The 26,576-nt window shown below is 44.6% G+C and overlaps 1 protein-coding gene across 1 annotated transcript in view; it reads right to left on the bottom strand.

Moving 5' to 3' along the window:
- Window positions 1–26,576, bottom strand: part of MAGI2 (membrane associated guanylate kinase, WW and PDZ domain containing 2) — a 1,616,214-nt gene that overhangs the window by 151,001 nt on the left and 1,438,637 nt on the right. The window contains exon 15 of the mRNA XM_062210835.1: window positions 18,164–18,412. Coding sequence (XP_062066819.1) covers window positions 18,164–18,412 — 249 coding nt within the window. The remainder of the gene's footprint in view (window positions 1–18,163; window positions 18,413–26,576) is intronic.

Raw genomic sequence — 26,576 nt, 5'->3', positions numbered from 1 at the left:
ACTTGGGCCATCTTCTGATTTTCCAGGCCATAGTAGAGAGATGGACTGGAAGAGGAGCAGCCAGGACTAGAACCAATGCCCATATGGGATGCTGGCACCGCAGGCAGAGGATTAACCCACTGTGCCACAGCGTGAGATTAAGACTTAGAGCCAGTGCTGTGCCGCAGCAGGTTAAGCTGCCGTCTGCAGGGCCAGCATCCCATATGGGCGCTGGCCCAAGTCCCAGGTGCTCCACTTCCGATCCAGCCCTTTGCTTTGGCCTGGGAAGCAGCAGCAGATGGTCCAAGTGCTTGTGGATGCCCCAGATGAAGCTCCTGACTCCTGACTTTGGCCTGGCCCAGGCCTGACCGTATGGCCATTTGGGGGAGTGAACCAGTGGATAGAAGATCTCTGTTTCTTTGTCCAAACATCTCTCTCTGGAACCCGGACTTTCAAATAAATAAGTAAAATAAATTAATAAATCTGTAACCAAAAGCCTTAAAATGGAGGAAAAATGAAAAATCAGGGAGTGGTGGAGGTTGTAGAAAGAGTAAGCAGAGATCAGTAAGAAGGAATGGATGATAATAACTAAGCAAGAGAAAGGAGGTGGGCAGAGGAGGGTGCGGGATGTCAGAGGAGGCTCCAGGAAGTCAGTGAGGCTCCATCTGAGCTTTCAAAGAGGAACGGGGCTTTGCCAGGTAGCAAGGGCGGAGCACATCACAGACCCAGGCGACACAGCCTGCAAAGGCAGTCCTGCGGGTTTTCAATGTCTGGATCGTGGTGGGTTGGGAGTGCAGCGAACGCAGAGGACAGCAAGCTCTGGGAGAAGAAGACAGACCAGACCGTGGGAAGCCTCGGCAGCTGTGCCAGGAGCTTGCGGTTTATCTTACAGCCAAGTGAGGAGGCAGGAACGGATGGTGAGAGTTAGGTGGCATCATCAGGCTTGTTTTAGAAAGAGCACTGTAGGAGTGGCATGAAGGGTGGACTCAGGTATGGGCAGAGTGGGAATCCAGTTGTAGGCAATGAGATAAAGATCCCTGAGACATCCAGAGCTGTGCAGTCACATGTGGCAGCTACCCGACCCCCCTGTGGCTACAAATCAACCAAAGCTGAAGAGAACTAGACGTTCAGTTTTCAATTTCTCGGCCACACCAGCCTCATTTCAAAGGCTCCAGAGGCCACACGAGGCGGATGGCTATCGTGCTGTGTAGTGCAGATCGGAACATCTCCACCCGTGCAGGAAGTTCTGCTGCACAGTGCTAATCTCCAATCTCAAGGAAGCCGTTAGCCGTGGTGATGGGGAGCGTCCAAGGTATTCACTGTGTACCTGGAAAGCACGTTTGCCTTGGTCTCTCAAGAGTGACAGATATGGTTATGTATAAATTCAGCTCTGGAGGTCTGCTCTCCTTTCACACTTGTGAGCAGACACGTTGATGGGAAGTGAGAGGGAATCTGCAGCAGGAGGCACCGACGTCAGCGGCTATTCGGGCAACAGGTTTTCCTGTATTTCTGTTTTGCCAAGAACCTACAGGAATGTAGCTGTTTTTCATCTTGAGACTCATTTAGTAAGTGTAATGAATATCTGGATGAAGATTTCTTTATTGGAATATTCTTCCTCTACCTCACTTGTCTCCATTGCTCTGTGCCAGAAAGCCATAAGGGCATAACCTTTGAAAACATGCTCTTCCTTGCTTTCTGGACGGCCTTCCCCCTCCTCTCGTGATGAATCCCTAAATACACATCTCTACGAAGAACAGCCTTGGAACAGGAGGTTTGAGGCACTTTTCCCTTGAAAGCAGGTACCCAACAGCTGGGCAGCTCTGTGGAGCAGATTCTTGCCTGGTTAAAAAAGTAAGAGCTGAGGCAGGCATCTAGCCTAGCATTAAAGTACCCGTGTCCCATAATGTAGTGCCTGGGTTCGATTCCCGATTCTGGCTCCTGACTCCAACTTCTTGCTAATGCAGACCTTGGGAAGCAGTGTTGATGGCTCATGTAAATGGGTTCCTGCAACCCAAGTGGGAGAACAGGATTCAGTTGCCAGCTCCCAGCTTTGGCTTCCACTCAAGCCCAACTGTCGTGGACATTGTTTGAGTAGCCACTGGAAGGGAGGTTGCCCTCTGTTTCTGACTCTGTCTCTCTCTCAAATAAATAAATAAAACATTAAAAAAGTAATATCTTGAAGAGATCAGATTGAACAGTGAAAATGCCAACATACCCTGCTATTTAGTTAATTTTCCCTGGCACTGTATGAACCTCAAGAATGCCCAGTGATCTGACTCATCATCCAGAGAAGCTGGCTGATCAATCTCTAGAAATGATTCCAATCAAGCACTGAGAACAGTTCGGTTGGGAACAAACTCTGCTTAATGGCAAAATTACTTGGCGGTCAAATGCACAAATAAAAGATCTTTTAGTAGGATTTGGTGTCATAGGAGTTTCAGTAGAGAAGTTCCCTGCATTCTTGGTGGAAGCTAGACCTCAAAAGAAATGGTATTTATCCCAGTGCACATGGGGAAAACATCCCGTTACAACACTTTGAACTTAGCCGGATGATAAATAACAGTAGTGTGTTCATTTCACAACACGCTATTAAGATGGTTCCAAAGGGGGAAGCAGCTTTATTAAGAGGCTTCCTCAATATATTTGATGTGGTTGATTGTCAGGGGAACAGAAGAAAATAAAATTATAGAGAATTTGATCTAACATAAGGTCCGGAGTAGAATACCAATAGAATAAAATAGAAAGAAAAAGTGTTTTTAACAAAAGCGACCTGTGGCTCTGAATGCGTTTGAATGCTATGGGACAGTCGCAAGCATCTCCCACTTACGGAGGGTGTTCCTGTACGTGGGTCCTGGGGCGCCTTCTAGGTTGCTGTCTCCCTGTATTATCTAGTGAATAACAAGGAGCTGGAGGACATAAGCCCAGAGGAAACAGCCACCGATCACCCATGTATGAGCTTTCAAGACAGCCAAATAGCTCAAGGTAAGAAGACATTCACCTTCTGCTGCAGCCTGGAGAGTCTTTGAACACAATAATAAAAACCTTCCTGAAAAATGATTCCCTACTAGGAGAAACTTATGATTTACGAGTTCCATTCAAGCAGTAGGAAAAATGAGTCCAGAATGTTCAAACATGTGTTTGAGAAGAAATAAGAACAGCAGTGGCTCTCTGTAGACTTATTCTTATAACTTAATGGATCTTTAAATTTGTTAGTGTAAAGAGAGTGAAATATTCACATTTGTTTCTCTTTAGTTAATAAATGCTTCAATGCTTATATATCAGAGTACTCAGATTTTTGACTCAAAATCTTTTTTTTTTTTTTTTTTTTGTCTGCTTGTCTCCCTACTGGTAGGACCCAGGCAGCCAGGTTTTAATTTGGGAGCTAAACTAGTGATGTTCAGGATGGAAAAAAAAAAAAAGGAATTCAATCCATAGGTCCTATTCATTCTGGCCTTAGCTGGGTCTGACCCTATAAAGAAGTAATGCAATTCAAGAGTTGTTCACTTGGAACTGAAATGGCTTCCTTTGTTAATAAGGATTGCGAAATGAATAAATAATTTGAAATAACACTTTCTTTTTGCCTAAGCAGCTTGGAATGCCATCCAAACCCTCCTGCTTAGGACTACATAATTATGGTGGAGCCGGTGCTCACATCGATGGGAGAGGATTGCAGGAGAGGCTGGGGCCAAGATGAAGTGAATCGGAGAGCATGCTGAGGCCACTGCCAGGCCCTTTCCGGATCAAGCGCTTCGCAAGCAGGACAGTTGTGAGAGAGACACTGCTCACCCCCGAATTCTTAGCATGCCCTCTTAACAGACTCACCGGGCTCTGCGCCGGCTGCTGAACCATCTACCCAGGCTGAGAGTGTTTATGGGAAAACTGCCTTTTGGGGATGATGCTCTAGTTCCACTTTATTCACAATGCAATTTCTCATGCTGGCGGAGGCCCAGCTTGCACAAGTCCCTCCCTAATGATTGTCGGCTGCTACCTTGCTACTCCCAAACACTCCTAGGTCTTGCTGCCTTTCATGCATGGAACAGCTCTGGGTGAGAGCAGGCCACTGAGGCAGAACACATGCCAAGCCCACTGTTGATGAGGACAGGGCTTGCTCACTCTCTGAGAATCCAGTCCAGTCCCATCAGATAAATCACATGGAAGACCTTGAAAAAAAAACTACTGTGACAATTCGAAGAAATGCCACGGTTTCTTACCTATAAAGAACTGATCGTCTTGGGAGGGGAGGAGGGTAGCAGGAGGAAGCAGGCTGTAAAGGATTGAACAGTAAAATGACTATAATAACAATAACAGACACAATAATAGTAGGGAAGTTATGAGCAGTAAGCAATGATTGAGCCTACTGACAAGAATTTCCAGCGTGTGTAAGAGCCAGATGAAATTTTGTTAAGAGATTAGATTATTATTATTATTTTTTTTTGACAGGCAGAGTTAGACAGTGAGAGAGAGAGAGACAGAGAGAAAGGTCTTCCTTCCATTGGTTCACCCCCCAAATGGCCGCTACGGCTGGCACGCTCCGCCGATCTGAAGCCAGGAGCCTGGTGCTTCTTCCTGGTCTCCCATGGGGTGCAGGGCCCAAGCACTTGGGCTGTCCTCCACTGCCTTCCTGGGCCACAGCAGAGAGCTGGACTGGAAGAGGAGCAACTGGGACAGAATCCGGTGCCCCGACCGGGAATAGAACCCTGGGTGCTGGTGCCGCAGGCGGAGGATTAGCCAAGTGAGCTGTGGCGCTGGCCAAGAGATTAGATTCTTGAGATGACTGTGTGTGATGCTTACTGTCTGGGCAACAGTCTCTACAGGGCTGCTGGGAAGAGTCAATGCAGTGTAAGAATCTTAGCGTGGCAGCTGGGGGGGCGGAGCCAAGATGGCGGATAGTGAGGACGTGCGCCATTAGTCTGCGAAAATAAAGTTTCATAAAAGTGGAATTACTGTAGCCTTAGGAAAAGACTCAAGAAAAAAACTACAGAGGAGACGCCTCCGGATCGAGTGGACGGGACACAGAGGATCTACTGAGAGCCCACTGCGTGGAAACCCAACCGCGAGAACCGAGCCACAGAGTCTTGCCGGCGCGGGAACCGGGGTAAGACAAAAGCCTCAGAAACTCTCCTCCTCCCGCCTCCGTCTGCAGCTCTGCCGCGGCGGCGGCGGCGGCGGCGGCAGCGGCGGCGGCGGCGGCGCCCTGACCGCCTCTCTCCACGGTCCCAGTCCCGGGGAGCGCGCGCGGGCACTGCAACGGCGGCGGCGGAGGCGGCGGCGGCGGCGGCGGCGCCCTGACCGCCTCTCTCCACGGTCCCAGCCTCGGGGAGCGCGCGCGGGCACTGCAGCGGCGGCGGCAGCGGCAGCGACGGCGGCGCCCTGACCGCCTCTCTCCACGGTCCCAGCCCCGGGGAACGCGCGCGGGCACTGCAGCGGCGGCGGCGGAGGAGGCGGCGGCGGCGGCGGCGGCGCCCTGACCGCCTCTCTCCACGGTCCCAGCCTCGGGGAGTGCGCGCGGGCACTGCAGCGGCGGCAGCGGCAGCGGCGGCGGCGCCCTGACCGCCTCTCTCCACGGTCACAGCCCCGGGGAGCGTGCGCGGGCACTGCGGCGGCGGCGGCGGCGGGGGCCTCCCGAGCGCCTCCCTCCACCGCCCCAGTCCCGGGGAGCGCGCGCAGGTACTACAGCGGCGGTGGTGACAGCGGTGGCCGCAGCGATCCTGAGGCCCGGCTGGCCCTAGGCGACAGCGCCTAAAGAGGAAGATCACGGGAGAAGCCCCAGGTGGTGTCTTGGATCACCAGCTGAGACAAGGCTTCAGGAAAAGATTCAAGGAAAAAACTGCAGAAGAAACGCTTCCAGATAACCAACTGCGGGAGACGACCCGCAAAATCTACCCAGCGCGCTTTTACACAGCCTTAAACCTCAAGAAACAAGCATAGCTCTCTGGCCACACCCATCACAGCCCCGAAGGCTCCAACAAAGCAGACAGCTCACTTAGAGGCATAGTATAACGAGAGAAAAAAAAAAAAAAAAAAAAAAAACACCACAAATTATCTCTAACATGCCAAGCAAGAAACATAGAAGCGGAGGTACCAAGAACAAGGAAGGCACTATGACGCCCCCAAGTGAACAGGACACACCAATGCAAGATTATGAAGATGAAGACATAGAGGAACTGCAAGAAGCAGATTTCAAAAAATTGATAAGAACATTAAGAAGTTCTCAAAAACAAATTCTTGAACTACAGAAATCCTTAATGGACAAGATAGAAAATCTCTCCCGTGAAAATGAAATATTAAGGAGGAATCAAAATGAAATGAAAAAACTAATGGAACAGGAATTCTCGATAGTGACAAAAAACCACAATGAAATGAAGAACACAATGGATCAAATGGCAAACACATTAGAGAGCCTTAAAAACAGAATGGGTGAAGCAGAAGAGAGAATATCGGAATTAGAAGACAGAGAACAGGAAAGGAAACAGTCAAATCAAAGAAAAGAAGAAGAAATTAGAAATCTAAAAAACACTGTCAGGAATCTACAGGATACTATTAAAAAAACCAACATTCGGGTTCTAGGAGTTCCTGAAGGCATGGAAAGGGAGAAAGGATTAGAAGGCCTTTTTAGTGAGATACTAGCAGAAAATTTCCCAGGTTTGGAGAAGGACAGAGACATCCTAGTACAGGAAGCTCAGAGAACCCCTAATAAACATGATCAAAAGAGATCCTCACCACGACACGTCGTAATCAAACTCACCACAGTGAAACATAAAGAAAAGATCCTAAAATGTGCAAGAGAGAAACGCCAGATTACTCTCAGAGGATCTCCAATTAGACTTACAGCTGATTTCTCATCAGAAACCCTACAAGCCAGGAGAGAATGGCGAGATATAGCCCAGGTACTAAGAGAGAAAAACTGCCAGCCCAGAATATTATATCCTGCAAAGCTCTCATTTGTGAATGAAGGTGAAATTAAGACCTTTCACAGCAAACAGAAATTGAAAGAATTTGTCGCCACTCGTCCAGCCCTGCAAAAGATGCTTAAAGATGTGTTACATACAGAAACACAGAAACACGGTCACCAATATGAAAGAAGGTAAAGGAAGGAAACCTCACAGCAAAAGATCACAGGAATCTCAAACCAGATATCAGAAAATATCTTTGGCAAATGGCAGGGCAAAGTTACTCCTTCTCAATAGTCACACTGAATGTTAATGGCTTGAACTGTCCAGTTAAAAGACACCGATTGGCGGATTGGGTCAAGGAACAAAACCCATCCTTTTGCTGCCTACAAGAAACCCATCTATCCAACAATGATCCATACAAGCTGAGAGTGAAGGGCTGGAAAAAGATATACCATGCCAACAGAAATGAAAAGAGAGCGGGCGTAGCCATCTTAATATCAGACAACATAAACTTTACCACAAAAACTGTTAGGAGAGACAAAGAGGGGCACTATATAATGATTAAGGGATCCATTCAACAGGAAGATATAACGATTATCAATGTATATGCACCTAATTACAGGGCACCAGCTTATTTAAAAGACTTGTTAAGGGACTTAAAGGGAGACTTAGACCCCAATACAATAGTACTGGGGGACTTCAATACTCCACTCTCAGAGATAGACAGATCATCAGGACAGAAGATCAACAAGGAGACAGTAGATTTAAATGACACTATAGCCCAAATGGATCTAACAGATATCTACAGAACATTTCATCCTACATCTAAGGACTTTACATTCTTCTCAGCAGTACATGGAACCCTCTCTAGGATTGACCACATACTAGGCCATAAAGCAAGTCTCAGCAAATTCAAAAAAATTAGAATCGTACCATGCAGCTTCTCAGACCATAAAGGAATGAAATTGGAAATTGGCAACTCAGGAATCCCTAGAGCACGAGCAAACACATGGAGATTGAACAACATGCTCCTGAATGAACAATGGGTCATAGAAGAAATTAAAAGAGAAATCAAAAATTTTCTGGAAATAAATGAGGATAACAGCACAACATACCAAAACCTATGGGATACAACAAAAGCAGTGTTAAGAGGAAAGTTTATATCAATAGGTGCCTACATCAAGAAATTGGAAAGGCACCAAATAGATGAGCTTTCAAGTCACCTCAAGGATCTAGAAAATCTGCAGCAAACCAAACCTAAACCCAGTAGGAGAAGAGAAATAATTAAAATCAGAGAAGAAATCAACAGGATTGAATCCAAAAAAACATTACAAAAAATCAGCCAAACGAGGAGCTGGTTTTTTGAAAAAATAAACAAAATTGACACCCCATTGGCCCAACTAACTAAAAAAAGAAGAGAAAAGACCCAAATCAATAGGATCAGAGATGAAATGGGAAACATAACAACAGATGCCACAGAAATAAAAAGAATCATCAGAAATTACTACAAGGACTTGTATGCCAGCAAACAGGGAAATCTATCAGAAATGGAAAGATTTTTGGACACATATAACCTCCCAAAATTGAGCCAGGAAGACATAGAAAACCTAAACAGACCAATAACTGACACAGAAATTGAAACAGTAATAAAGGCCCTCCCAACAAAGAAAAGCCCAGGACCAGATGGATTCACTGCTGAGTTCTACCAGACATTTAGAGAAGAACTAACTCCAATTCTCCTCAAACTATTTAGAGCAATCGAAAAAGAGGGAATCCTCCCAAATTCTTTCTATGAAGCCACCATCACCTTAATTCCTAAGCCAGAAAGAGACGCAACATTGAAAGAGAATTACAGACCAATATCCCTGATGAACATAGATGCAAAAATCCTCAATAAAATTCTGGCCAATAGAATGCAACAACAAATCAGAAAGATCATCCACCCAGACCAAGTGGGATTCATCCCCGGTATGCAGGGATGGTTCAACATTCGCAAAACAATCAACGTAATACACTACATTAACAGACTGCAGAAGAAAAACCATATGATTCTCTCAATAGACGCAGAGAAAGCATTTGATAAAATACAACACCCTTTCATGATGAAAACTCTAAGCAAACTGGGTATGGAAGGAACATTCCTTAATACAATCAAAGCAATATATGAAAAACCCACGGCCAACATCCTATTGAATGGGGAAAAGTTGGAAGCATTTCCACTGAAATCTGGTACCAGACAGGGATGTCCTCTCTCACCACTGCTATTCAATATAGTTCTGGAAGTTTTGGCCAGAGCTATTAGGCAAGAAAAAGAAATTAAAGGGATACAAATCGGGAAGGAAGAACTCAAACTATCCCTCTTTGCAGATGATATGATTCTTTATTTAGGGGACCCAAAGAACTCTACTAAGAGACTGCTGGAACTCATCGAAGAGTTTGGCAAAGTAGCAGGATATAAAATCAATGCACAAAAATCAACAGCCTTTGTATACACAGGCAATGCCACGGCCGAGGAAGAACTTCTAAAATCAATCCCATTCACAATAGCTACAAAAACAATCAAATACCTTGGAATAAACTTAACCAAAGACGTTAAAGATCTCTACGATGAAAACTACAAAACCTTACAGAAAGAAATAGAAGAGGATACCAAAAAATGGAGAAATCTTCCATGCTCATGGATTGGAAGAATCAATATCATCAAAATGTCTATTCTCCCAAAAACAATTTATACATTCAATGCAATACCCATCAAGATCCCAAAGACCTTCTTCTCAGATCTGGAAAAAATGATGCTGAAATTCATATGGAGACACAGAAGACCTCGAATAGCCAAAGCAATCCTGTACAACAAAAACAAAGCCGGAGGCATCACAATACCTGATTTTAGGACATACTACAGGGCAGTTGTTATCAAAACAGCATGGTACTGGTACAGAAACAGATGGATAGACCAATGGAACAGAATAGAAACACCAGAAATCAATCCAAACATCTACAGCCAACTTATATTTGACCAAAGATCCAAATCTAAACCCTGGAATAAGGACAGCCTATTCAATAAATGGTGCTGGGAAAATTGGATTTCCACATGCAGAAGCTTGAAGCAAGACCCATACCTATCACCTTACACAAAAATTCACTCAACATGGATTAAAAACTTAAACCTACGACCCGAAACCATCAAATTATTAGAGAGCATTGGAGAAACCCTGCAAGATATAGGCACAGGCAAAGACTTCCTGGAAAATACTCCAACAGCACAGGCAGTGAAAACCAAAATTAACTTTTGGGATTGCATCAAATTGAGAAGTTTCTGTACTTCAAAAGAAACAGTCAGGAAAGTGAAGAGGCAACCAACAGAATGGGAAAAAATATTTGCAAACTATACTACAGATAAAGGATTGATAACCAGAATCTACAAAGAAATCAAGAAAATCCACAAAAACAGAACAAACAACCCACTTAAGAGATGGGCCAAGGACCTCAATAGACATTTTTCGAAAGAGGAAATCCAAATGGCCAACAGACACATGAAAAAATGTTCAAGATCACTAGCAATCAGAGAAATGCAAATCAAAACCACAATGAGGTTCCATCTCACCCCGGTGAGAATGGCTCACATTCAGAAATCTACCAACAACAGCTGCTGGAGAGGATGTGGGGAAAAAGGAACACTAACCCACTGTTGGTGGGAATGCAAACTGGTTAAGCCACTATGGAAGTCTGTCTGGAGATTCCTCAGAAACCTGAACATAACCCTACCATACAACCCAGCCATCCCACTCCTTGGAATTTACCCAAAGGAAATTAATTTGGCTAATAAAAAAGCCATCTGCACATTAATGTTTATTGCAGCTCAATTCACAATAGCTAAGACCTGGAACCAACCCAAATGCCCATCAACAGTAGATTGGATAAAGAAATTATGGGACATGTACTCCATAGAATACTATGCAGCAGTAAGAAACAACGAAACCCAGTCATTTGCAACAAGATGGAGCAATCTGGAAAACATCATGCTGAGTGAATTAAGCCAGTCCCAAAGAGAAAAATATCATTTGTTTTCCCTGATCGGTGACAACTGAGCGCCAAAGGGGAAACCTATTAAATGAACACTATAAGCAACAATGAACTGATCAGCTCCTGTCCTGACTTTAGATGTACAATGTAATATTTTATCCTTTTTGGTATTTGCTGTTATTGTTGTTGTTCTAGTACTGTTGGTTGAACTCAGTAATTAACACACAATTATTCTTAGGTGTTTAAATTTAACTGAAAAGAGATCCCTGTTAAATCTAAGAGTGGAAAAAGAGAGGGAGGAGAGGAACAATTTGGAACATGCTCAATCGGACTGGCCGCAAATGGTGGAGTTGGAAATGTGCCAGGGGATTCCAACACAATCCCATCAGGATGGCATGTACCAATGCCATCGCACTAGTCCAAGTGATCAATTTCAGCTCACAATTGATAGCTCTGATAGCCCTAAGAGTCAAAGAGATCACACAAACAAGACAAGTATCTGCTAATACTAACTGATAGAATCAAAAAGGGAGAGAAAGATCCAACATGGGAAGTGGGATACACAGCAGACTCATAGGATGGCAGATGTCCTAAACAACACTCTGGCCTCAGAATCAGCCCTCAAGGCATTCAGATCTGGCTGAAGAGCCCATGAGAGTATAGCAGGCATGGAAAGCCAAGATACCATGGAAAAAAAAAAAAAAAGACCTAAATGAATGATCTCTGTGAGTGAGATCCCAGTGGAAAGAACGGGGCCATCAAAGAAGGAGGTACCCTTCTCCGAAGGGAGGAGAGAACCTCCACTTTGACTATGACCCTATCGGAATAAGATCAAAGTCAGCGAACTCTAAAGGCTTCCATAGCCCTGGCAACTCATGACTAGAGCCTAGGGAGATTACTGATGCCATGAACAGGAGTGTCAAATTGTTAAGTCAGCAACAGGAGTCACTGTGTACTTACACCCCATGTGGGATCTGTCCCTAATGTGTCGTTTAAAGCCAAGTGATGCTATGACTGGTACTGAAACAGTATTTTTATACTTTGCGTTTCTGTGTGGGCGCAGACTGATGAGGTCTTTGCTAATTATAGACTGAAGTGATCTTCTGTATATAAAGAGAATTGGAAACGAAAAAAAAAAAAAAAAAGGAAGGAAAAAAAAAAAAAAAAAAAACAACCTGGTGTTAAAATGGAAATGGCATAGAAAATTAATTAATTTGAAAAAAATTTTTGTAGGATCTCTGTCTTTAATGTGCTGTACATTGCGATTTAATGCTATAATTAGTAATCCAATGGTAGTTTTTTCACTTGATGTTGCTATGTGGGCAAAATGTTGAAATCTTTACCTAATGTATACTAAACTGATCTTCTGTATATAAAGAGAATTGAAAATGAATCCTTACACGAATGGAGGGAGAGGGGGAGCGGGAGGGGGGAGGGTTGCGGGCGGGAGGGAAGTTATGCGAGGGGGGAAGCCATTGTAACCCATAAACTATACTTTGGAAATTTATATTCATTAAATAAAAGTTTAATAAAAAAAAAAAAAAAAAAAAAAAAAAAAAAAAAAGAATCTTAGCGTGGCAGCTGAGAGAAATCTTGATAAAAATTATTATTGGATGGGAGGCAGCATTCCAAGAGGTAGCCAGAAAAAAAAAAAAATCAAATCTGGAACAAGACCTAAATGAGCTTTGGTAGAACAGAAAACTGGGAAAAAGTAGCCGTGGCCAGAGTATCCAGGGCCTTGGACCTAGGAAGCACGCTTGAACTGTTTCCTCAAGATATTTTCATCATGGGTGTTGCAGTAAAGGCTTGGTACAGGAAGATTGGGTTGCACATAGAAAGTGCCATTTTTCCTGATCAAGATACCAAGATCAGTGCCCATCACACTTATTAATTATCTGTTTTTTAAGGTGATCAATGAATAAACCTTATTTTGAAGGTTTGAAGAATATGTAATGCCACAACCAAACTGATATAAAGGAAGGGGAGGTATTTGTTGGTTGCTTTTTAGAGGCTTTGTTTTGGGGCGCAGCTTTGTAGCTGTGGTACCATTAAAAGGAGTGTGCTGCTAGAGGTTGCAGGTGTGTGGGACAGCTGAGGGCAGTCGGGGAGGATTGGTGGTGGGGAGATGCGTATCCTCCGGGTGTGACTCTGGCCATCAGGAACCTCCTTCATTTGGTCTCTGGATGTTGTAGATGTGTCATCATTCAACAAGCATGCCATAAAGGGAGGGAAACTGACTTACAGAGCCTGAAAAGAGGAGCTGCTGTAGTGCATCTAAGTGCTCATTCCATATCATTTCTTGAGAGAGGTTGAGAGGACAGAAGAATTGAAAGTGTTAAGAGCCACTTCCAACACATAAGCAAAGACGAAAGCAACAAAAGTTACAATGATTGCTTAAGTGAATGGGAAAAAATTGATCCAGGCATCAAAATCAACCAAAGCTTTCACACAGGGACAAAGCTGGGAATGAGTGTTGTGGTGCAGAGGGCTAAGCTGGCACTTGTGATGTCAGCGTCCCTACAGGAGTGTCTGGTTCGAGTCCTGATGATGCCACTCTTGATCCAGCTCCCTACTAATGCAGCTGGGAAGGCAGTGAAGGATGTCCCAAGTGCCTGGGTCCCTGCTACCCAGGTGGGAGATTCAGATGGAGGTCTTGGCTCTTGGTTTTGGTCTGACCCAGCCTTGGCTATTACAGCCATTTGGGGAGTGAACCAGTAGATGGAATGTCTCTCTCCATCTATCCCTCTCTCTCTGTCACTCTGCCTTGCAAATAAAGAAAGAAATATATTTTTTTAAAAGACAAAACTAATCCAATATCCTGTTTTCCTCATGGCATAATGTAATTTGGAGCTACAGTTGTCCATAAAGATCATCTTCCCTTACTCCGTGGATGAGGAAGGGGCACAGGAAGACTCAATGGCTTTCTCAAGGGATGTATTTTTGGACAAGTTGGAGTAAGCCTTAGGCCTACTGTCCAAAGCCACCTCTGTTTAGTTTAAAATTTTCTTATCTTAGGATAATGCTGCAGAGATCTTGGCCTTTGCTTTACTCTGTGTTAACTGTAAGTTCAAATGATTATTTTGTGGTGGCATGGTAGACGGAGAACATTCTAATCTGCCTTGCTAGTGGTTCAGCTGTATTTCACCCTTATAAGGGACTGCACTTAAAAATGTCACAAAGGACTTGCTAGCTAAGGTTTTGAGTCTCCAAGTAACTTTGAAACTCCACAGCCTATGGTTGTCATCACAGATGCCCTAACAATGTCATCAGGACATTTTACCAAAGATCACTAACTTCTTCCCTGAACACCGGATTGCAGTGGGCCTTAGGGAAAGCCAACCATGATCGTGCCGAAGACTGAACATGTGGAAATGGTTTTCAGCACCAGTGCAGAGGTGAAACATCATTGGACAGTCAGCAGCTCATTGGCAGTGATGAGATTGCAGATAAAGCAGAAAATCAAGTCCTCAGCACGAGAGGAACACACATGAAGGAGGAAAGGTTTGAGACCATGGTTCCCCTATTGGAGACTGTTTTGATTGGTTACAGCTGCTCTCTTGATGTTCTACCTCACCGATAGCTCTGGGTCTGCATTTGATGATAAATTCCCTCAACAGGCTGTAGGCTTCCAAGTGGCCCATGTATGTCTACCCCACAAATTCCAACATAACGTTGTTGATCAAAGCAGGAGAAGAAGGGTGACTTCCGCTTCATCCATTGTACCAGAAATCCCTGTTTGGGCACCCCTGGTGGAAAAGCAGATTTTGGGGGAAAGTAGGAAGCACCCATAAAGATGGGTATGTGATACTACCTGGATGTCAGGACTTGTCCTTGAGCTGGGAATGCCTAATGACCAGCCTATCAACTCCATTGCTCTAGCCACTGGGGCACTTTTATAGCACAAGCACCTGATCCACTCGGAGTCAGGAGCTACTTGAGTCTTGTCTACCTTGTGTACACAGACCTCAGTGAGAACAACAAAATTTTGATGTTTTTCATGTCTTTCCTAGATTCTTGACTAGTGAGCTCTGGAAAGATGGACCTGCAGTTCTAGCCTGGAGCCTCTGCACAAGCATGGTGAGCTGGACTGGCTGCAGGTGGATGAGGGTTGGCAAAGCCAGTGCTCCCAGGAGGTTCACATATGGGGAGGAGGAGCTGGCCCACAGAGATGCTCATCTGTTGTCCAGATTTAGCTGCCCTGGGAGACTGGGTGGCTCTACATAATGGCTGATTGGCTCAGTCATTGTGACTTCTGTACTACCCAGGAAGAGTAAGCTGGTGGAGAGGGAAGGAAGGATACTTCCAAAAGGGACGGTGGTCTGGACAGCAGCAGGGACATATCTAGTGCTTCCTCTGAGCCCAGGCTGTTCTAAGCATTTCCATGGATTGATTCATTTTACCTTCATAGCAACCTCATGATACAGAGATTGAAATAATCTTTACTTTACACACAAGGAAACAGAGGCCAAAAGAGGTCATGGAACTTCCTCGAGGTTACATGGCTAATAAATCATGGAGCCAGGTTTCAGACCCAGGCAGCATGACTGTAGTACCCTGACTGGTAACCACACCATTCTCCTGTCTAAATGCAATGGTGCTCCTGTGAAAGGCATAAATACACTTTGTCCACCAGCAAAAAGGCTTGAGTAGCCGTGAAAACAAAACCGTGGATGTGTTAATGATCCTTGGGCTCATGCAGGATGCGAAGAGAAAAATGACACAAGCCCTGGGAATGACTGATTGCTGAGCACCTGGTAGTATCCCCCTGTCTCAGGCTCACAAGCCTAGAACTCTTGATATTTTGACAATGTATAAGGTGGCCCAAGGATGGCTCTTGATCATTCACAAGGCTCTTAGCATTTCTCTCAAAAATTAGAGGTCAAAGTTATTACGGAAACTAAGTATGAAACAGCAGCAGCTCCAGGAATCTTTTAGGTGCACGTTACAAACTACATACTGGAGTTGCCATGTGCCGTCAGTGTAACAGGAGCTTTTGCCACAGAGTGTGGGAGGACCTGCCTTTCACAATTCTTAAATTGAAAAAAACTAAACATGTGAATAAAGAAGTCATGAAGTATCATGAACTCTAGACTATCTTTCCACTCTTCAGGATGATGCAAAATAATACCATTTGGAAAGTGGTGAGAACTATTCTTTTGATGTCACTTGGAAGGGAGAAGAAGTCCCATATTAACCGTAATCATCGGCACCTGTTATTTCCCAAATCTATTCATGCATGGATTTTATTTTTAATATAGAAGGTATTTATGGTTTCTTTGTTTTTCCTTTAAACTTAAAAAGGGGTTTGAAAATTTATTTGCATTTTATTTGAAAGGGGAGGGAGAGATAGAGAGAGAAAACGAATGACAGAGATTCTCCATGTACTGGGTTCAATCCCCAAATGCCTGCAACAGCTAGGTCTGGGCCAGGCTGAAGCCAGGAACCAAGAACTCTCCCTGGGTCTTCTATGTGGGTGGTAGAGACCCAAGTACTCAAGTCATCAGCTGCTGTTTCCCAGCATGTACATTAGCAGGAAGGTGGAATCGGAACTCAAACCTAGGCGCTCTGATATGGGAAGTGGGCATTCCAAATGCCCGCTCCTGTGGTTTCTTTACATAGTAAGTGTGTGCGTGAGCTTACGGTACACACACACACACACACACATATATACATACACGCACTTCCCTATACCTTTAGAAATAAAGATGTCATACTTCAAATAAAGTTGAGACCTAAAATACAAGCTTAACATTTTCATTGTGGCAGCATACTTTGTATTTTTATTCCAGTCCTCTAGGTATTCTGCCCCAATAAACAATTTCAATGACTGGAATAGCTACAAAAGCTCTCTCTGAACATTTTCCCCAAGTGTAAATTATTGGAAGGCTGTTTATATAATTCATGAAAATCTTTAGTCTTGTGTCCTTTTAATCTTGGTGGATCCATCATACTGACAGAATCCTGGTTTTTGGTCCATGCTTAAAGATTGGATTTGTTTCTTCGGCTTATCATGGAGAAAAAGAGGAATGAAATTGTACTTTCAGATGTATGTTATTTGGCTTCTCCACATATTTGCTGAGATTTAATCCTGTAGTTTTCACTCTTGAATTTGCCAAGGCTAAAGCTAAACAGGGTAATTCCCTCCATGTAGTTCTGGTGCTTTTTTCTTTTTTTTGGATAACATTAACTTCTCAAAATTTGATCTTCTGAGTATTACTTGATGCACTCCTCTCCAGCCCCGTAAGTGCAGGCAGCCACCACAGTTTGTAAGAATTGTAAGATTACACCATGGGTGGAATTATTATTTTTTTCTTTTCTTGCTTTTCTATTCATGATATTTTTGTCTAAATCATTTCAACATAAAAAATGAACACGTTGAGCTATCTGCTCTTCTGTCCTACTGCTTGCTGGCTGCCCATGAGTTCTGGGATGCTGTTGCAGAGAGGAAATCAACCAGGGAGGCCCGAGAATCTACAAAGATGACTACTGGGAGAGAAATATGGCCTCCACACCTGTCGTCTGGACTCACAGAACTGCCACTCCTGTCCACAGCAGTACCTCTGGCCTCAAGGCACTGCTTTCATGACATCCTGGCTGTGTCTCCCGCTTCTGCATGTGCTCTCCCCACATTTCATTTTACACAAGCCACTGGACTCATCTTTTAAACATACAAGTCAGATTTCAGTCCACTGCTTAAAACCCTCCAATGGTTCCCACGAACCTAGATTGCAATGGAGCCTTCTTACCAGTGGGTATGAAAGCTGCATGGTTGACTCCTGTCTAATTCTATGCCATTCTTCATTGTCCACTGAACCACAACCACCCTGGGCTTCTCCAGATTTCTTCAATGCTGAGTTCCCTTCCATCTTAAGGCTTCTGCCTGGACTACTATCCCCCAGATCCTTTGCAGGTCTGGTTCCATTCTATTGCAGGTCTTTCCATCAAAGGAGAAGCAAGCATGCCTTGACTGTCTGTAAAGTCAGCACCCTTTCTTCCACAGTGTCACTACCACATCACTCTGTTTTATTTTCGTCCTGATTTACAAACGAAGAAGAGCTTTTATGGGGATTGAGGGTTGGGGAGGGGGCATTGGTTATGATCTGGTGTTCTTGAACCAAAGGATAACAATGAGGATATCTCCAGCCTGTGACTTCTGGGCTGCACAGTGTGTCCAAAACAGCTCTCTGCTCTACTTGTCTGGTGTCCCTGCCATCTGAGCAAATAAAAACAAGGCCTCTTCTTCCAGTGTGGATGGGTGAGTTACTTACTAATAGTGGATCCGGACTCGGGCCTGTTCAGGGAGCTGATGATGACAAAGCCGAATCCCTCGTTCTCCTTGCGGTGAATGACCACGTCGCTGGTCTGCAGGCTGTGGGAGGCGAAGCCTTCGGGGGGAGAGGCGTTGCTGCTGGGGGCTGCGTGGTTGCTGTTGGCGTAGGTTGTGTAGTCACTGCGTGGAGAGCTGTGGTGGGTTGACACAGAGCCTGGACTCCTCCCATTCTCCGGACAGGGTTCGCCTGGAATACACACATCCAAAAATGTTTGTTTTCTCACTTGTGTCTACTCGAAAGGCAGAGCAACAGGGAGAGACAGAGCAGCAGAATCTATCACCTATCGATGATCTATCAATATCTATCTATCTATTAAATATCTTCTATCTATCTATCTATCTATCTATCTATCTATCTATCATCTATCATCTATCATCATCATTGATGAGAGATCTTCCATTCACTGGTTCATTTCCCAAATGGCTGCAGCAGCTAGGGCTGGGCCAAGCTGAGTCTGGAACTCCACCCACATGGGTACCAGGAGCCCACAAACATTTACTTGAGTTGATTATCTGTTGCCTCCCAGGTTGCACTAGCAGGAAGCTGGATTAAAAGTGGAGCAGCCAGGGGCCTGGCATCATTGCACAGTGGGTTAAGCCACTGCCTGCAGCAACAGCAACTTATATGGGTGATGGTTTGAGTCACGACTGCTCCACTTTTTTTTTTTTGACAGGCAGAGTGGACAGTGAGAGAGAGAGACAGAGAGAAAGGTCTTCCTTTGCCGTTGGTTCACCCTCCAATGGCCGCCACGGCTGGCGCGCTGTGACTGGCGCACCGCACTGATCCGATGGCAGGAGCCAGGTGCCTATCCTGGTCTCCCATGGGGTGCAGTGCCCAAGCACTTGGGCCATCCTCCACTGCACTCCCTGGCCACAGCAGAGAGCTGGCCTGGAAGAGGGGCAACCAGGACAGAATCCGGCACCCCGACCGGGACTAGAACCAGGTGTGCCAGCACCGCAAGGCGGAAGATTAGCCTGTTGAGCCACGGCACCGGCCTCGCTCCACTTCTGATTAAACTCCCTGCTAATGTGCCTGGGAAAGCAGGGGAGGATGGCCCAAGTTCCTGGGTCCCTGAACTCATGTGGGAGACCCTGAAAAAGTTCCAGGCTCCTAGCTTTGGACTGGCCCAGCTGCAGCCATTGCAGCCATTTGGGGAGTGAACCAGCGAATGAAAGACATCTCTCATTTCTCTATTCTAAGCCCAACTTGTTCTTTCATTTCTCTGTTCTCTTCAAGGTAGGAAACTAATTCTATTATGAAGGAATCTGTAGGATGCACAATTTAATCTTTAGACCTTATAAGAGATGGCTAACATTTTTCTGTAATAGCATAGCCAAAATAAGAGCTTAAATAATAATCTCATAGCTAGATTCACATCGCCATCAGCGAAGTATACAGTAAGTAGAAAAAAAAAAAAAAACCTTTCAGACCAAAGGGAAAGAAAGTTTTAAAGTGAGAATAGAATTTTCCTCATGGGCATTGTCTACCTTAGAAAAACTACTACAGAACATGCCTGTGACTATAGACTTGTAGTTCAGGCCACTGAAGATTAGAGATGGGACTTGGGCACTCCCTTGACTTGCATCCTCTGGTCTGCTTTAACACAAACCAGGAGGAAAAGAAAGCTAGGCATCAGAAGCAATGGGTGGCAGGCCTATTAATGGCTGATCTGTACGGTGATCTGCCCTCAAGGAGACCCAACAGGCCAGTCCACTGCAGTGGCTTTCAATGTGGTAAGTCTGGGCTTCAGCAGAAGTCAGCTTGTGAAGAGCCCTGGCAGCTCTGCCAAGAGTTGGGTCACTGGAAATGGACCTGCTCTGGAGTCAAAGGATGCCCAGGTCAGAGCCACAGATCTTATTGGCTCCAAGCTGAAAAGCCCTTCACTCAGCCCAACTTCCAAAGTGACCACTGCAGCTGAGGGTATGGTCAAGTAGGGTCAGCAACATTGCAGGCAGAACTGTAAATTTCTTGTTAGAGATGCCACCTGCCTTTACCTGGCCAGCTCTCCTCCCAGGCCAGCCAAGTATTGAAAGTCAACAGAGTGCCTTCCCCTAGGAGGTTCACACCTCCCTTAGGATATACCCCATGTGAAGAGATAGATAGGTCTGGGCCTCTTAACTTACAAGGCCTAAAGCCCACCAGATTATTATCAAGCCCCTTCTATCAGGTTCTATTTGCCTCTCAATCAGAAAACTTAATTGTAGCTTAGACAGCACCTTTCTTAGCTCCTCTAATAATGACTCTGTCCTTTGTTCTAGACCCTGTCTAGTGCACTTGGGCCTCATTCCTTTGTAATCATAACCTCTACTCTACCACCAATGGCTCTACTCCCAACCTGTGTGTACTGATGGTCCTCTTCCCCACTTAATGCTGTATAATTGTTCAGACCTGGTAAATGCCACTCTTAGGATCATTGGTTACTATCCTCACCCTGTCTTTTATGACCTTGTCTAAATATGATCAGAGTCGGGGAACTTGGAAGGCTTCCATAGCCTTGGCAACTCATGACGACAGCCTAGGGTGGTTACTGGTGCCATAAACTAGAGTGTCAATTTGTTGGGTCAACAACAGGAGCCACTGTGCGCTTGCTCCTGATGTGGGATCTCTGTCCTTAATGTACTGTACATTTTGATTTAATGCTATAACTAGTACTCAAACAGTATGTTTCACTTTGTGTTTCTATGTGGGTGCAAACTGTTGAAATCTTTACTTAATGTATACTAAATTGATCTTCTGTATATAAAGAGAATTGAAAATGAATCTTAATGTGAATGGAAGGGGAGAGGGAGCGGGAGAGGGGAGGGTTGCGGGTGGGAGGGAAATTATGGGAAGGGGAAGCCATTGTAATCCATAAGCTGTATATTGGAAATTTATATTCATTAAATAAAAGTTAAAAAAAAAAAAGAAAGACCTCTCTCTCTCTGTCTCTACCTCTCTGTAACTCTAACTTTCAAATAAATGAATTTAAAAAAAAAAGAAAAAAAGAAAGAGGAGCTGCCAGGACCTGAACTGGCACTTCCACCATACTGGCCCTGGCACTCAATTACATAACAAGGGTTTAATGAATGCCTCTTATTACTAGGCACTGTTCTAGACTCTGGTATTCTACAGGCCTGGCTGACTAACTTCTCTTCCTCTAAGACATGCAGAGCATTCGAGGGGCTACATAGCCTGTTATAAGTCCCCCAGGTCTTAGCCCAGGTCTAGCCTTCATAGCAAAAATGGTGAAACCCCTCATCAGGTCCCTCTGTGCTGCTACTTGTTTCTATCTTCCTCTAGTTAAGACTGGAAGCTCTGGAACAACGCCTAGTACTAGATATTGGTGTTCTTAGCTGCATCATAATAACCAGCTGAAGAGGCTCACAAAATGAGCAGACAGAACCCTAAACAGAACTGTGCATAAGAACCACGTGCAGAGCTTGTAAAAACAGATATTCAGGATCCGTTCATGAAAAAGTTTTTTTTTTTTTTCAGAAGGTTTAGAGAATACTGGGTACAGGAATCTGGATCCAGTTCCAAGGCCGCACTTTGAGAAATGCTGCTGTGCAGGTCTTAGAAGTAGAGCTGACAACACAGGCCATGTCCATATCAAAGGATCTGGTATTAGTTCTCTAAGAAGTCAAAGTTCTGTTTTATGGTGTGTCAGCCCACTTCAAGGAGGGGGGTAATACACTTCTTTTTTTTTTAAGATTTATTTATTTGGAAGTCAGAGTTATACAGAGAGAGAAGAGGCAGAGAGAGAGAGAGAGGTCTTTTATCTGCTGGTTCACTCCCCAATTGGCTGCAACGGCAGCAGCTGCCCTGATCTGAAGCCAAGAGCCAGGAGATTCTTCAGAGTCTCTCATGCGGGTGCAGGGGCCCAAGGACTTGAGCCATCTTCTATTGCTTTCCCAAGCCACAGCAGAGAGCTGGATTGGAAGTGGAGCAGCTGGGACTCGAACCGGTGCCCATATAGGATGCTGGTGGTGCTTCACTGGCGCTGGCCCTGGGAGTAATACACTTTTTTTTTTATTTGATAGGTAGAGTTATAGACAGTGAGAGAGAGAGAGAGAAAGGTCTTCCTTCCGTTGGCTCACTCCCCAAATGGCCGCACCGGCTGGTGCTGTGGCGATCCAAAGCCAGGAGCCAGGTGCTTCCTCCTGGTCTCCCATGCAGGTGCAAGGCCCAAGCACTTGGCCATCCTCCACTGCACTCCTGGGCCACAGCAGAGAGCTAGACTAGAAGAGGAGCAACTGAGACTAGAACCCGGTGCTGCAGGTGGATGCCAGCGCTGCAGGTGGAGGATTAACCAAGTGAGCCATGGCGCCAGCCCAATAATACAACTTTTTTAAAATTAAAACAAAAAAAATTTTTTATTTGATAGGCAGAGTTAGACAATGTGAGAGAGAGACAGAGAGAAAGGTCTTCCTTCCATTGGTTCACTCCCCAAATGGCCGCTACGGTCGGCGCTGCGCCAATTCGAAGCCAGGAGCCAGGTGCTTCCTCCTGGTCTCCCATGCGGGTGCAGGGCCCAAGCACTTGGGCCATACTCCACTGCCCTCCTGGGCCACAGCAGAGAGCTGGACTGGAAGAGGAACAACAGGGACAGAACCGGCACCCCAACTGGAACTAGAACCTGGGGTGCTGGCGCCACAGACGGAGGATTAGCCTAGTGAGCTGCGACACCGGCCCAGTAATACACTTCTGAGAAGTTGTTTGCACAGATTTTTACATGTCAATCAAATTTCAATAAAGTGGCTTAAAAGAATCAATAAATAAATTTTGAGATTTTTCACTCAAAAAGTAGTTTGGCCACTCTAGGATTAAATCTAATACAGATATCAGGCTAAGGAATTAATCTACAAAGAGGTGTTGGAGGCTGTGCTCATTTACATTCCATATCACACAACACACTCTATTATCAACCAAGTTAACCAAGCCAATGCTTCCCCAAGAAAGCAAGAATATTCACACGATGAAGTGATAGAAAGTTGGCAGCCCAGGGAAATTAGTTTTTGAAATGAAAATTGATCTGTCATCCAGAAAGAATTTTTTTTTTTAATTATTTTTGACAGGTAGAGTTACAGAGAGTGAGAGAGAGACAGAGAGAAAGTTCTTCCTTCCTCTGGTTCACTCCCCAAGTGGCCACAATGGCCGGAGCTGTGCCAATCCAAAGCCAGGAGCCAGGTGCTTCCTCCTGGTCTCCCATGCGGGTGCAGGGCCCAAGCACTTGGCCATCCTCCACTGCACTCCCGGGCCACAGCAGAGAGCTAGACTAGAAGAGGAGCAACGGAGACTAGAACCCGGCACCCATATGGGATGCCAGCGCCGCAGGCGGAGGATTAACCTAGTGCACTATGGTGCCGGCCTCAAGAAAGAATTTTGTCATTTGATTTAATACCTAGGCGTTAGCCCTCTGATTAAAGAAATGAAGTAGACACCTGGAATACTCTCATTTTCCATCTTACAGTTTGATTAGTGTACTCAGAAGATGGAATAATAATAAGATGGAAAACAATCACAATTAATGATTCCTTTCTGGGTCTCTAGATATTGTCTTCAGTTTAGAGCTCTTGAGGCTGTCTCCTATCGCAAGTTAAAAATAATCAGCGAAGCTTTATAAATTATATCTTAACTTTTTAAGCTGCAATTCTATTCTGAAATGGAAAGAGGGAGGAAGAAAAGCTACAAGAGATACTTTGTTGCATAGTTACCTAACAAAGGAGCTGCATTTATTTCTATAGCTAGATATAAAAAAATGACCTTACATCAATTTTTTAAAAAGAAAGTAAAATTCAAGCTAAAAAGACTTTATAAAAATGTATTTCCTGTTTGTAATTACAGAATAAATGAGATCTACACTAAATTTCTGATTATTATTTGGTACACTTTCTTTTTTTCTTTAAGATCTCATTAATCAGGGCTGGCATTGTGGTTCACTGGGTTAAACAGCAGCTTGCCATGCCAGCATCCCATATCGGAGTTGGTTCAAGTCCTGGCTGCCCTGCTTCCAATCCAGCTTCCTGCTAACACGCCTGGGAAAAAGCAGCGTAGTCACACATATGGGAGACCCTGATGGAGTTCTGGGTTCTTAGCTTCAGCCTGGCCCAGCTTCAATCATTATGGCTATCTGCGAGAGAACCAGTGAATGGAAGATCTCTTTTTCACTCTGTCTCTCTTTTCTTTGTCATTCTGTCCTTCAAATAAATCTTTAAAATAATCAAATTAATCATATTTTAATAAAAGTAGAAGATGGATGTTTTTCATTTGTAAGAAAAGCCTTGAGGTCATAAAAGACATAATGCCAATGTCAAAGACTTGAAAGCTTGTGCCTGTAAAACGCGCCTCCTTGCTAGAAGACATCATCTCTAGACGAGCTGTTATTGTTTCGGTGAAGCACACGTCCTTTATCAGTCCTTGTGCAAGTTGGAAATAAAGTGATTAGAGATAGTCAGGAAGAAGACAAACAAACAATTATTATGCTGCTACATTCAATTGAAAATCTCCCTGAGTTATTGGACCCAATCAGTAAGTAAAGTGACAAGAGAGAGCTCATTTTCTGGCTGTCACATATTAGGGGGTTGAGAGCTGTGATTGTCAGTAAATCAGCCACAAAGAAAAATTATCTGTCTTTGCAGTAAATGGCTGGGAGTGGCCACGCCAAGGTTCCAGGGAGAGGAAGAAAATTGTTGACTAAGTCAACAGTCGCCTCTGGGTTACATCAGTAGAGTCCTTTCCTACTGCGGTTGGACTTCTCTTTCAAGCTCCAGACAAAATGAGCATATTTAGTGTCGGGGGCAAGAAGCATCCCAGTTCTTCTAGGACTTGTTCTGTGTTCCTATTGTGTGCAAATAGCATGACTGCCTTTGGGGTTGATCCTAGGTCATGTTTTAACTCATCTAAGGCGACGGTCTTCTTTCCAGCACCCCTTCCTTGTGTAGGCCACCTACAGCTCCGTTTTAGAATAACATAGTATAATGTCATAAAGAGACTACGTAACATGTGCATTAACAAAAACATCCATGCATTTCCAATGGATCCCTGACCCATCATTCTAGCTCACACACACGTGGGTGTGCAGAATTCTGTCAGTTAATATTCATTCAGGTCAAACAGCCAATTTTAGGGTAAGCTTCCATTGCGTCCCCAACACTTACACTGAGAAAGATCACTTGCTGATGGGAGAGGGTCTCTGTGGGGAAGGTGGGAGCCAGGCACAGCACTCAGGCCAGAAATCTTGGTGCACAGCACTCGCTGCTGGCCAGATGCTGCTGCTCCCAGTGTGCGCAGTGCTGGCCTGTACTCGGCTTCATCATTGCCAAGATTAATTGCCATTGCTTATAAATTGGGAGACTTTGCAGAAATAGGGACTTCTACTTTCTCCTGAAATATTTGGTTAGAGTTGAAATATACCGGATGGAGCGGAGTAATGGCTATTCCCCAGACTGGGATGTAGTTCGCAGGTGCCTGCCATCCTGACTATTCCCCAATGCCTCTTGAAAATACCTGATTTCTCCTTTATCCAAAGAGCAAGGAATTGGCAGGGCCAGAGGGTTTTGTGCAATAGGAACCTTCTTTTCCCCTCTAAACCACCTATAGGCTCCCAGATCTCTAGGATTCTGTAACCATCTAGACCTTGCCTGCTTCCAGGGTGTGCCTGCATCGCTTCTCCTGACTGACCCTCAGAAAAATGTCAGCACTGCACATGAACTTACGTCGCCTTGAAGCATGACTGAGACAATGGGGTATGTGTGTGGACAGAGCTTGGACACAAGGGTTTGGGTATACCTTAGGGCCCTCATGCTATCTCACAGGGCAAGGGGCAGCCCTAAGTACAGCCTTGCCAATGCTAGAGTCTGGCCTTCCTGCAGGCATCTGTGTGGGCACTCCTGGATACACTCCTGGAGGCAGATGATGCGCTGAAATGGGTGCATGCCTGTAGACAAAGGACGAGGCATTACTTTTAGAATTGAGCAAAAATGTAGTGAGTGGGACCAGGGAATGCACTAGCATCCTAAACACTGGCTACACTTTTCACTCCGCTGTCAAGAAAACCGCCCCTTTCTCAACATTAGGCCAAGGCTGAGATTTTCCCTTAGGTGTCAGAGAAAAGATGCTGATAGCTTTAAGACTGACTCTAAAGAGTTTTGATTAAGTCACAAAACTTTCTTTCACATCAATTCTATATTTGTACCTTAGGAAACTCCTTTTGGTCCCCTGTCTTTCAGATAAACCCTATGTATTTGCAACAATGTGTCATTAGGTTGAACAGCTCAAAGCCGAGCTACTAAATATATAAATATTTATACTTTCAGGATAATAATTAAAATCACTCTTCTAATATCCCTGGGGAAAAAACCAACTAAATAGC

This window comes from Lepus europaeus, chromosome 1 (genome assembly GCF_033115175.1).
Source record: "Lepus europaeus isolate LE1 chromosome 1, mLepTim1.pri, whole genome shotgun sequence".
NCBI classification, from domain to species: domain Eukaryota; kingdom Metazoa; phylum Chordata; class Mammalia; order Lagomorpha; family Leporidae; genus Lepus; species Lepus europaeus.
The sequence above is the reverse complement of the archived record's forward strand: the minus strand, read 5'-3'. Positions and strand labels throughout refer to the sequence as shown.